The 13076-nt window shown below is 46.7% G+C and overlaps 2 protein-coding genes across 2 annotated transcripts; both read left to right on the forward strand.

Annotated features, from left to right (window-relative positions):
• Window positions 1-4858: 4858 nt before the first annotated feature.
• On the forward strand, window positions 4859-5422 carry LOC148162399 (interferon alpha-1/2-like). Its single transcript, XM_088019083.1, has one exon. The coding sequence runs from the start codon at window positions 4859-4861 to the stop codon at window positions 5420-5422; it is 564 nt and encodes a 187-aa protein (XP_087875209.1).
• A 6683-nt stretch (window positions 5423-12105) lies between these two features.
• Window positions 12106-12669, forward strand: LOC148162400 (interferon alpha-1/2-like). Its single transcript, XM_088019081.1, has one exon. The coding sequence runs from the start codon at window positions 12106-12108 to the stop codon at window positions 12667-12669; it is 564 nt and encodes a 187-aa protein (XP_087875207.1).
• Window positions 12670-13076: the final 407 nt, after the last annotated feature.

A 13076-nucleotide genomic window follows, 5' to 3' on the forward strand; every position in this document is an offset into this window, starting at 1 on the left:
TCAATGCCCTGTCTGTTTTGATAATTATAGGGGAAGTAATATCAGTTAAGTTAAAGGGTAGAATGAGAAGAAGGGTAAATATGAAGTGTAGAAGAAGACGAGGAAACACAGATGTCACGACATAGAATCAGAAGCACTAGATACCTTCCACATTAGACTGGTAGACATCCAAGTGTGAACATTCTTTATCAAATGGATCCTTGAGTCTGCCATTTACAAGCCATTCCATTCACTTAAAGCCCAGGCAAGGATGTGGTCCCGATGGAAGAGATGTTGAATGAGAAAAGAACTTAAAAGCGATGCCTCAAGGTCGAGTGGTTAAGAGAGAAAAGAGCCACACTGCAAATAAAGGAGGAATGGCTCTAAGGCGGTAGGCTAAGAGCGAATATTGCTTAAGAGTCTATTTCAAAGCAGAAAAAGGCTTCAAGGAATTGCATCAGAGCAAAAGGTGCATGGAAAGTGCCCCCAGGCGGGAAGTAGAGGGGTGTGACCCAGGTGCAGGCTGGTTTAACTGGATTAATCACCAAAAACCGTACTGGAGGAGGAGGAAGGGTGAGGAACAGAAAGGAAGCTAGTGAGTACAGAGAGGAAATCGTTTTGAGAGATTTACCTTTTTTGGGCCAATTAAACTTTGATGAAGAATTGAAAAAATAATGGATATGAATGATGTATTCTAATCTCCTCTAATGTATGAAAAGCAAATATAAAAAAGCAAACAAAAATTAAAACAGGTAAGTGTACAGGAACATTCTGCAAATGAAAACGACCGTGTTGTATTTAAGAGTCATGAGTAGAAAGAATGGGAGAGGACCTGAGGGCCACGGTGCCCCCCACTGGTCCCCCAGGCCACCACAAGCCCTCAGGTGCAGTACCCAGCCCCTCCGCGGGGCTCCCCCTGTGGCGGCATCTCAGCTCTGGGCTGTGACCTGCCTCCAGGCCCTGGGCGGCTACACAGGGGGACTTGTTGCTTCTGATACAGAGGAGGAGGGTCTGTCCCTTCCCCTGACTGAGGGACATCTCCTCTGGGACATGGTGGGTGGCCCCCCAGGTCGAGAAGGCCTGGGCCATCTCTGTCCTGCATGAGATGCTCCAGCAGACCTTGACGCTCTCAGTCAAAATCAGGAGAAGGAGACCCGTCTCTTCATATACAAATGAAGAAATAAGGAAAGGGAAATTTAAAAAAAAACAAAACTAGAAAGCAGGAAAGGAACCTGAAAATGATATTCTTGACCTACAACTTTAAGTCACATGCCCATGTGTTCCATCTTTCTAAGGACTCTTCTTTCTGCTTTAGTCATAGAACGCATTGAGTTAAATTGCTCAAAATTGTGCTTAAAATGTGTCTGTGAACATGAGGATCTCTAAGGGCATCCTTATGTAGGTGAGACTATACTGAAGATGTTCACGGGTTCATGTATTGCAGGATCCTTGGTTTCCTGTCCAACGCTGAACCACTTGGAACTTTTTCCTGACGTCACAGCAGGAGCAACATCAACAACAACAGCAACAACAGAAACAACCACACAATGCAAGACAATTGAAAACAACAACTCTTCTTAGATCCACTCACAGCTGCGGTCCCAGGGCCAGCCCCAGCGCGGGTAACTAGAGCAAAAGAGCATGCAGACAATCACACCTTACCAGGAGAACGTATTGGGAGGAACACGAGCTATAACTGAAGCATTGCTTGAGGCTCTGTGTGCTTCCACTCGAGGCTTCCCAACTCCAGGGATCCGTACTTACTGCAGCCCACAGGTTTGTGAGTTTGACCTTCAGAATCCCCACCAGGCTCTCCCCGGGAAGGTCAGTGGGAAATCTGCTGGCTTTTCCAGCAGAGGGAGGGGGACAAGAATCCTTCTCAAAGAGTCTGAGGCTACCTCTTCAGAGAAGTAGAGGACAAGGGATTCTGTCACCAGGAGCTTGAAGCAGGGATGTCAAGAAAAGGGGAAAGCTGACTTCCCACTGGTAGATGCATGTGTGAATCTGGAATCTCCAACAAGTCACATCCTGGAGACACTCAATCCCCATTGTGTCTTGCATATTCAGAAATTGAGGCACGGTACTGAAAGCCCTTCTGTCTCAATTGAGCGTGGAATGAGAAAATGCCCTAAAGCTTCAGAGCACCTTTAACTTTTAAGGCTGAGAAAGAGAAGGGGAGCCTGCAAAGGGCACAGAGAGGGGGCAGCCGGTGCAGGTGGGACACAACCAGGGAAGAATGATCTCCAGAAAGTTTGCAAGAAGAGAAGTTTCAGAATTTCCCAAGATGAACCCGAGGTAGTAAGTTATCACAGGGGCTAGAGGACTACCCACCGCTTCTAGATTCTGCTTTCGATCTAGTTGTTTGATCCTGAGAAACTCACTTGAGATCTCTGAAGTTCCGTTTTCCCAAACGTAACGTGGGGTGGGAATATTCCTAGAGTTGTTGTAATAACGGACTAGCACCTTTAAATGTATCTAGTATCTTCCACTCAGTGAGAGTTTAACAGATGATGACTAGGATTATTTTCATAGACGTCTCTAAGCGAAAGGTGATCTTCTCCTAGCCTTCTCTCTGTAACTGACTGCAAACTGCTGATTCTCTAAAATACCCAATTGGGAGAGGTGGCCCATGAATGGAATGGAATTATAGACACAATGAGATCCTATGTATCCATATACACAGTGCGGACGTACACATAGTCTAGACATTCTGGTAGAGCACATTTCCGCTTCCTCCCTGCTTCCCCAGATCACATCCTTTCACTTCCAAATCACAGGGTTTCCCTCCTCCCCAAATCGCAGTGTCTCCCTCTCCCCCACGGTAGAAACCCCCCAGGGAGTTCTGCCCTCCTCCCTTCCTCCTGAGGAGCCTCTCCTGCCCATTCACACAGTTGCTTCCTTCTGCTTTGTGGTTTCCGTCTGGCCATTTCACTTCCTATTACAAGGCCACCGAGGAAGAGCAAAAGTTGTTTGAAATTTCTAGGTTTTTTGAAACTCTCTTCCTTTCTCCTGCTGACTATTTCTGGACCTGAGGGAATGTCCCTGCTGCAGTGATGTAACAGTGGCTATAGCAAAGGGGACACAGGAGCGGAAGGTTGCTGTGCCGTGGCCGGTCACAGTCTTTCCGGGGGGCTGCCAGCGAGTGGGAAAGGTGAGCTAGACAGTGACCAAGTCTGGAGACTGGCCTTGTCTTGTATGTAGAAGTCCGTCCCTGGTGGGTGTGTTTCCTCCAGGGCAAAAAAAGGCTCTTTCCTGGAATTAACTGACTCCTTTAGTGTCATCAGACAATTTCCCTGGGTTTTTAGGAACTTTTACAAAAATATCTTTTTTTTTTTTTGTAAAAAAGAGCAGTTATATTCACAGCCAAAGTGAGCAGTAGGTCCTGAGTTTTTTCCCATCCTCCCTGCTTCTTTAGCTGCACAGTCTCTCCCATCACCAGCAGCCCCGCACCAGGCAGAACAGTTGTTACAGTTGCTTCCAACAATGTAGCAAGTAGTTCTTAGGGTTGGGAACAAGTCTTCAATATTCCAAGGTGTGTGGTACAGCAAAGCTCAACCTTGGAGCGAGCGGTCTAACAAAACCTTATCCTCAGTATTTATTGTCTGGCATTGGGTTTTCTTGGGTATGGCCCAAGAAGCATGGACATGGAATTTGTGGAAGATACGGCAAATGTCTGCAAGATAGTGCCCCACCTAGGAATAACAGGAATAATCTGGGATTGGAGGACTTTCTCTCCATCGTTTCCTGGATCTCAATGTCTTACCTGGAGAGGTGATCTTTGCTTCCTTGTGAGCCGCCATCGGCTACCTGGTGGACGTTGCGGGTGTCTGAGCCTTGTTGTGATGCCGGCTTTGGAAATAAATACAAATAGATTACACTTTATGATTTCATTCTGCAATACTTATTTTTTTTTTAAAGATTTTATTTATTTATTTGAGAGAGAGAATGAGAGATAGAGAGCACGAGAGGGAAGAGGGTCAGAGGGAGAAGCAGACTCCCTGCCGAGCAGGGAGCCTGATGCAGGACTCGATCCCGGGACTCCAGGACCATGACCTGAGCCGAAGGCAGTCGCTTAACCAACTGAGCCACCCAGGTGCCCCATCATTCTGCAATACTTATTCAACACATCAGTAATTCTATCTAGTGCTACATAGAAAAAATATTTGAGAATAACTTGATGAGTATGAAGCAGCAAGTGCATTTAAAAATTATTTCCTCATTGAGGACACCTAAATACAGTACACTAAAAACAAATGTCCAATAAATACTTTAATTTTTCACTGACTGTTAGCAAATTGGAAGGATTTCTAAATATTTAAGTACATTGATATCATTAATATGTCTTTGTAGAAATTCTTAATTTGATTATACTTTTATATTTCCATTGAAATAAGTAAAAAATTGGAAGTCGCTAATCAAAGTTAGTTATCCAGTGAAGAGTCAAAAGGTATTAAATTGAGCTTTCAGTTTGAAAGTTTTAGTCATTCTCCACCCTGAATTAAATAAACACAGTAAAATGGACACTTTCTTTTTTATCTATAAAGAAGGGGTATACATACATAAAGATATAGACTGCAGATCTGTGCTGGTGAGCTTTCTTGAAGGTTCAGTTACATGAACATTCAAAAGACTGTAAAGGGAGGGGGCGATAAGAAAAAGAAACGGTTGAGAAACCCATGCTCCAAACCCAAGTAGAAAGTGTCATGGAAAGCAAAAAGAGAAGTAGAAAGTAAGGGAAACGTTCAGAAATTGAAAACTCCTCTCTGTCCCCTACTTAAGCCACACACACAAGGGAAGGTGGTCAGAGAACCCAGAGCCACGGTTCCCAGACTTGCCCACCCCAGCCAGGCCAGCCAAGCAGCGTCTCGCAGGTTCCCCAATGGCCCTGCCCTTTCCCTTCTTGGTGGCCCTGGGGGTGCTCAGCTGCCACTCCCTCTGCTCTCTGGGATGTGACCTGCCTCCGAACCATGGCCTGTTCGCCTGGAGGGCCTTGACGCTCCTGGGACAAATGAGGAGAATGTCTGCTAGCTCTTGTGACAAGTACGCAAGGGCCTTTGCCTTCCCGCAGGAGGTGCTTGATGGCAAGCAGTTGCAGAAGGCTCAAGCCCTCTCTGTCGTCCATGGGATGAACCAGAGGATCTTCCACCTCTTCTGCACAGGGGCCTCATCTGCTGCTTGGAACGAGACCCTCCTAGAGGAGTTCTGCTCGGGACTTTCTGAGCAGCTGACTCACCTGGAAGCCTGTGCCATGCAGGAGGCGGGGGTGGCAGAGACTCCCCTCAGGAAGGTGGACTCCATCCTGAGGAACTACTTCCAGAGGATCTCCCTCTATCTGCAAGAGAAGCAATACAGCCCTTGTGCCTGGGAGATTGTCAGAGCAGAAATCACGAGCTCCTTGTTTGCATCAACGATCTTGCAAGAAAGGTTAAGGAGCAAGAAATGAGACCCGGGTCGCCATGGAAATGATTCCCTCTGACGAATAATATCACACTTTCCCTGGTTCTTCCGTGTCAAAGACTGTCATTTCTGCTGTTATGGTGACATCAACAGATACCATTTGTTAAAGGTTTTCAGAAGTATTAAGCGACATGTCAACTCTACAAGCTGTAGTGGCTTACAGCTGACCATGCTCATATCTATTTATCTATTTAAATATTTATTTATGTAAATATTTATAAGATTTCTATTCATATATTAGTATGTGCAGCTGTAGGTGTCAGCAATAGAATAAAATGTATTCTTATATTTAATCAGTTTATCTCTCTTTTTTTTAATTGAACTTTCACTATGGGAAGCGTTCAAAGAGTAACACCACGGCTAATTGCAGCTTGGCTGAAAAATGGTCGGCAGATCGGCTCCTGGGCGGCTCAGTTGGTTGAGCGACTGCCTTTGGCTCAGGTCATGACCCGGGAGTCCCAGGATCGAGTGCCGAGTCAGGATCCCTGTCCTGCGGGGAGTCTGCTACTCCCTCTAACCCACCCTTGTCTCATGCTCTCTCTCTCAAGTAAATAAATAAAATGTCTAAAAAGAAAATGGTCAGCAGAATGCCTTTATCCATCAGATCACGAACATCTGCAGCAACCACTGACTTCCTCTAAGACAAGTTGTACGTTGCCCTTAGGCTATAGGACATGACAAAGAAAGGTCCTGTTGTCTACATCTTGGTTGTTGTTGGGACTGGAATCTGAGAACAATGCTCAGACTTAGTGTTATAACGAAGAAGGGAAGGAAGTGAATTCTCTCACCTGATGCTGGAATGGAGAAGGTCAGGAAGTACCCATAAAAGCTGGGGAACCTTCGACAGGGGACTGGTAGACATGCAGGCACAAATGTCCAGTGTCAGGGGAGAGGTGATCTTGCGTTTGACAAGAAATGCCATGGCTGAGGTCCATATCTAGCAGGGAAGGCCAGCAACAGAGGTGTTCATGCGGGCAGACCGTGTACTGTGAGAAACACACATGAACTTGATTCTGAGGCTCTCCAACCATTAAAGGGAGGGGAGAGAAGAGCCACAAAGGAGACAGTGGACTCATGGTCGGACAGTACGTGGATAATAAGAGAGGATGCCGATGAGTATATTTAAGGACAGAGATGTGCTTCGAAGACCATCAGTGGATTCCTGGAAGATGTGGATTGAAACTGCCTGGCGTGTCAGGAAACTAGATGCCTTTGCGGACCTCATGAGAGTCGGTTGGGGGGAATCATAAGCAGAGACCACTCTGGAGCCGATGGGAGCATAAATAAGAGAAGTCAGTGCGTCTGAAGTGGCGGAGAATATAGCATGGGATCTGGGGATAATGGGGTCCGTTTTTCTGTGCCTAGTTTGCCCTTTTATGCCGTATGTTTCTTCCGGAATGATTTCATGGGTTTGATGTTTTGGCAAACCTTCTTAATGGGTTGAATACTGTATTCTTTGGAATCCTGACTTCATTACAGACAATGGTCTGTCCTGTCTTGGTTCTTACTACCTTGTATATCAGGGAGCTGCTCAGCTTCAATAATTCACTAGGCAGGAATAGATAACTCATTAAATCCTTCATCACATTGTCTATTACTACTGATGAAAGAATGTTTTTTTTTTTTTTGGAATGACTGGTTTTATTAATTAGGCTCCTTAGGTCCTCATTGTGACCCTGTGACTACAGTAGCATTTTACCCCATTTCTTTTTCTCCAGTGTTTGATAGGTTTAACAAGTATAACAGAATACTGTGAAGATTAACTGAACTCATGCCCGTAAAGGCACCCAGCATGCATTCTCCATAAAGGGACGACTTAAATATGGTACATACCGTCTTGTTTTAATTCTGACGACTGCTACTTATGAGAATATTGTTTGTGCCTTTCTGCAGAATTCTCGGGAACAGTATGTCCTTTCCAAAGGTGGCAGCCTCCAAAACCGGACTTGTCTAGTGAAATCTACAGAAGGCCGACCAGTTCATTCCCCATTGCAAAGAAGGGTTTTTGTTTATATTCAGTGATGAAACGGTGGCTTGTGTGAATATGTGAGAGTTGAGAATAAGTCTCTAGGTGGAAGTGGAGAAGAACATGCTATTTCTTTAACCTTCTGGCACCCGTCCCTGCCCTCCCCCTCCGCATTCTAGGACACGTTGCCCTCCTAGCGGTTTCCTTCCTCTGTAAGGCAGAAGTCCGGACGGTACCCGTGGCACCCCTGGCACTCATCTCTTGACCTCTCAGCCTGTTCACGCAACAGCTTTCCGTTCGTTTGTGTCTCAGCTTAAAGGTTTCTCTAAAGGGCAGCACATCGCGAGTAGAACGCAAAACTAAAATGAAATCTCTAGGTTTGGCAGGAGCAACGGCAAGAGAGGCTTTGTTCTGATTTCCATCCAATGTGATGTAATAGCAGCTGTGGCGAAAAGGAAACAGAAAGCAGGATCAGGTGGAAGGGTGGGCTAATGAAGCGCCTCTCCGGGAGGACTGCCCCCTGGTGGCCACGTGCGACCAGGGCGACGACCAAGATGGAGGCCAGGCTTGGGATCTCTGCACAAATGGGACCTGTCCTAAAACTGTGTCCTGACTCTGCCTATGACAAAGAGTAAGTCTTGTCCTGAAAATCCCTATAGCCACCTTCAGTTTCGATCCCAGTATTATGGATTATGAAATACTGGACAGTGTTGGAGAACCAATTGGCAGGGCCAGGGGCAAGGGCGAGGGGAGTGAGCACCACCACCAGCTTTCCGTCCGCAGCTGCTTCTGGTCAACCAGCCAGGGCATGTGGAGGAGGCAGGCCTCGGGGCCAGGAGCCCACTGATGGGCTGCGAGAGACCACCATGCAGTTTACCTGCCACAAGCAGGCAAGGTCTGGCAGCTTCAGGACAAAGGTACGTGCGCGGCCTCCCTCCACCCCTGCCTGCCGGCTGACTCGCGCGCTGCGGAGCTGAAGGTCCCCCACACATCCAGGCCGGCACAGAAACACACTAAACACAGGGAACCCTGCCCACCCATCTACCCCCAAGAAATCCGGGAGCTCAGCCATGCCTGTGCTTGAGGTCTCCTATGTTGTGATTCAAGTAGGCGCAGGATGCTCCTTTGCTCTAAAAACCACAGCTGCACGTCTGGAAACATGAAGGTGCGGGAGGTCAGCAGCAACTTGGGAACCTGGACGGAGAAGAGAAATGTGGATGTGTCCACTGGATCAGCGACCCGTCCTCAGGAGGTGCAACAGTAGGAATGGGCAGCATTGAGTCAACTGTGTCTCCATATCGTTCCCGAGACCGAGATGATTCAAGGAGACCCTGCGAGCAGGGCGTTCTCCTACGCAAGACGTGGCCCACAGCAGTGTCCCCAGCACGGGAGACACTGACACGACAGCAGCCTGCAGGGTATTGCAAGGAGGACGGTTACTCCAGGACCAGCTGCAAGTTCTCTTTCCTTGGCAGAAAAGTCTCCTGCCTTATGAGTTTTTAAAAGGGAGTCTGCCAACTCTTCTGAGAACTTCAAGACCATCAGTTCAGTTGACTCACACCACACCCCCCGTTGTCATCTACCACCAGAGCACTTTACGTTTGACGTGGAATCTGGAATCCTTGATCCTTCACCCTCCCCTCCTGACTAATTTCATGCCACAGCCTCTCCTGCTTCTTCCATCCTCTCTCCATGTCTATCCTTCACCGCTTTTAACAGGTGCTTCCAGTCAAGACAGTACCTCTCAACTGCTCATGTTCAACCTTGCGTCTTTGGTAGCTTCAGAATAATTCATCCCTCCGGGTTTCTATTTCTCTCCAAACAGCTGTATAAAGAAGTGGAATCCAAATGGGGGAATTGAGAGGATTGAGTTAATGATTTCAAGGATCTCAGAAGCGTTAGCCCGCAATCAGCTTTGGGTGTTAGCGTCATAAGACATCATCATCCTTATTCTTATCCAGATGAAGAGCAGAATCGTTTAGGATCATCCAGTTCCCTTTGTCTTAATGCTGGATTTCCCAAGGCAATCTTTTCCTTGCCTGAGTGGATTGATCAACGAGGTAGAGCGCTCAGGCAGGGCGAGTATCCTCTCTCCTTCCTCAGAGGGTGAGCCGCTGGGGTTCTGGTCGCCATTCTCTTGTGAGCTGGTTGGTGGGACTCTTCTCATCTCTCCTCAGAGCTGAGCATATGTGGATTGAATGACAGAAAAATCAGTTGGCTGGTCTTGGAAAGCTGAGGGCCGCCCGGGACCCAGGACTTGGTCTTGTGTGAGCCTGGCCGAGGCAGCCACTGCCTTGACGTGGGGTAATTCCGTACAGCCTTCATTCTCCCCCTCTGCCAGAGCTGCTGGTCCCCAGTGTTGCTGCGTTGAATTTTGCTGACGTACCCTTTGCCATTTTTCTCAGCAGAGGCCTGTCTTTCACTTCTGTGACATTCAGATGGAACATTTGTCTCCCACCCCCGCCCGCCCCATACACCACTGTCATGTTTTGCTTTCTAGGAAAGTTGAAATGAGAAACAGAAAACTAATGTCTTGAAAATGACAGAGAAACCCAGGGCAGCCCCTTGATCTTTCTTTTCCTTCCCTTTCTATGATCCTCACGATGATGCCGAACAGGATGCGGGAGCAGCAAGTCGGGGTGTGTCCAGGAACGCACTGTGGTAAAATGAAGATATTCAAATTCTTTTTGTTGTTGTTACCTTCAAGTGAAAATGCAATATCATGAATCAGGAAAGGCAAGAAGGCTGTTTCTCCCTGACATCATAGCCTGGGCCTCACCCCCTCTGCATTCTGAGCACCAGAAACGACCAGACAAAGATGCCTAATAGAAAGACGCAGACTGAATGAACTACTGAAAGTCATTACTTTCTGTGCTGGAAGGTTCTCCTGGGAGACACAATCCGTGAATGCCCCGTGCCCAGTCCAGACATTTTAAGCCAAAGAGGTGTACCATAGTTTAAGTAAAATTAGAACACTAGGGGAGCCTGAGTGGCTCAGTCCGTTGAGGATCTGATTCTGACTCTCACCTCAGGTCTTGATCTCACACTGTGAGTTCAAGCCCCAGGTCGGGCTCCACCCTGTGGCTGGAGCCTAGTTAAAAAAAGCTTTCAAAATTGAAAAATAAGAATTGCGGTGGCAAAATAAATGTATTCCCTTACTCCAGGTACAATGATTACAGTGGGGTCTTTCCTCTCCTTGGAGAAAACAAAAGCTCACCCTTAGCATCTGAGGGCTGTTGACATTTTGACACCCGGTCAGGAGAGGAGGAGGTCAGCACCGAGAGATAAGGTCCCCAGCACAAACACTCCAGGGGCAAGGGCAAGGATCTAGGGCCAGTCATTGGTTTGCTGACAAGGAAACGGGCCCCTGCACAGCAGGGGCGTCTAGAGTCCTCAGGACATGCTCAGCCTGCCCTCAGGGAGTGAGTCCAGGAGAGCTTGGGTGGAAGCCACTCAGTCACTCCAGAGGACAAATGTTAGTAGAGGTGAGAACTACCTTGTCAGGGAGGTGTGGCTGGGAAAATCCATTTATCTGCAATTAGAACCTTCACACCTCCGCATCCAGACAAGAACCAGGCTTCCTGCTGGGGGACACTGGCACAGCCTTGGAGCGGTCTAACAAAACCTTAGTATTTACTGTCTCGCATTGGATTTTCCTGGCTATAACGCAAGAAAGGATGACATAGAATACTTGGACGATACCCAAACGGTCTGCAAGATCAGTGCGACAAACCTAGGAATCAGAGGAATAACTTAGGACTGAAGGAGTCTGTCGCCATCATTTCCTAGATCTCAAAGTCTGACGTGGAGAGGCGATCTGTGCTTACTTGCGAGCTGCCATCGGATGTCGTGTGCATGTTGCTTGTCTGAGCCTTGATGTGACGCAGGCTTTGACAATAAAATGCAAACGGATTATATTTTACGATTTAGTTGTACAACACTTATTCAACACATCAGTAATTACCTAGTGCTACACAGAAAACATATTTTGACAATGCCTTCAAGAGTATCTAGTAGCAGGTGAAGATACAAATGATTGTGTCATATGAGGCAACATTAAAATTGAGGACACTAAGAAGAGATATTAATAATAATTTAACCTTTCACTTGCTTTAACAATTTGGAAGGAGTTTACCTGTTTAAGTACACCAAAATCTTTATGTCTTTTCAGAAACTGTTAATTTGCATATGTACTTTATGTATTACAATTTATTTCTGTAAGTAAATTACAGTCACTCGTCCAATTTACTTCTATACTTAAGCATCAATAATGTTAAAATTTAACTTTCAGCTTAACATTTTTAGTCATTCTTAACGCTGACGTAGTAAACTTTATACTTTCTGTTTTACCTATAAAGCACACATATGAATACACTCTGTAACGAGATGTACTGTGCATCCATGCTATGAAGTTTTCATGGAATGTCCAATTAAACAATCAACGAAGACTCTAGAGGCAAGAGATAATATTGGAAAAACTAAAAAATGGTTGGGAATCCGATGCTGTAAATCCAAAGAGAAAGTGCAGAAAGGAAAGCAAAAAGAGAAGTAGAAAGTAAGGGAAACGTTCAGAAATTGAAAACTCCTCTGTCCCCTACTTAAGCCACACACACAAGGGAAGATGGTCAGAGAACCCAGAGCCACGGTTCCCAGACTTGCCCACCCCAGCCAGGCCAGCCAAGCAGCGTCTCGCAGGTTCCCCAATGGCCCTGCCCTTTCCCTTCTTGGTGGCCCTGGGGGTGCTCAGCTGCCACTCCCTCTGCTCTCTGGGATGTGACCTGCCTCCGAACCATGGCCTGTTCGCCTGGAGGGCCTTGACGCTCCTGGGACAAATGAGGAGAATGTCTGCTAGCTCTTGTGACAAGTACGCAAGGGCCTTTGCCTTCCCGCAGGAGGTGCTTGATGGCAAGCAGTTGCAGAAGGCTCAAGCCCTCTCTGTCGTCCATGGGATGAACCAGAGGATCTTCCACCTCTTCTGCACAGGGGCCTCATCTGCTGCTTGGAACGAGACCCTCCTAGAGGAGTTCTGCTCGGGACTTTCTGAGCAGCTGACTCACCTGGAAGCCTGTGCCATGCAGGAGGCGGGGGTGGCAGAGACTCCCCTCAGGAAGGTGGACTCCATCCTGAGGAACTACTTCCAGAGGATCTCCCTCTATCTGCAAGAGAAGCAATACAGCCCTTGTGCCTGGGAGATTGTCAGAGCAGAAATCACGAGCTCCTTGTTTGCATCAACAATCTTGCAAGAAAGGTTAAGGAGCAAGAAATGAGACCCGGGTCGCCATGGAAATGATTCCCTCTGACGAATAATATCACACTTTCCCTGGTTCTTCCGTGTCAAAGACTGTCATTTCTGCTGTTATGGTGACATCAACAGATACCATTTGTTAAAGGTTTTCAGAAGTATTAAGCGACATGTCAACTCTACAAGCTGTAGTGGCTTACAGCTGACCATGCTCATATCTATTTATCTATTTAAATATTTATTTATGTAAATATTTATAAGATTTCTATTCATATATTAGTATGTGCAGCTGTAGGTGTCAGCAATAGAATAAAATGTATTCTTATATTTAATCAGTTTATCTCTCTTTTTTTTAATTGAACTTTCACTATGGGAAGCGTTCAAAGAGTAACACCACGGCTAATTGCAGCTTGGCTGAAAAATGGTCGGCAG

This window comes from Eumetopias jubatus, unplaced genomic scaffold (assembly GCF_037043125.1).
Source record: "Eumetopias jubatus isolate StellerSeaLion01/CBP00866 unplaced genomic scaffold, mEumJub1_p1.0 scaffold_15, whole genome shotgun sequence".
NCBI lineage: Eukaryota > Metazoa > Chordata > Mammalia > Carnivora > Otariidae > Eumetopias > Eumetopias jubatus.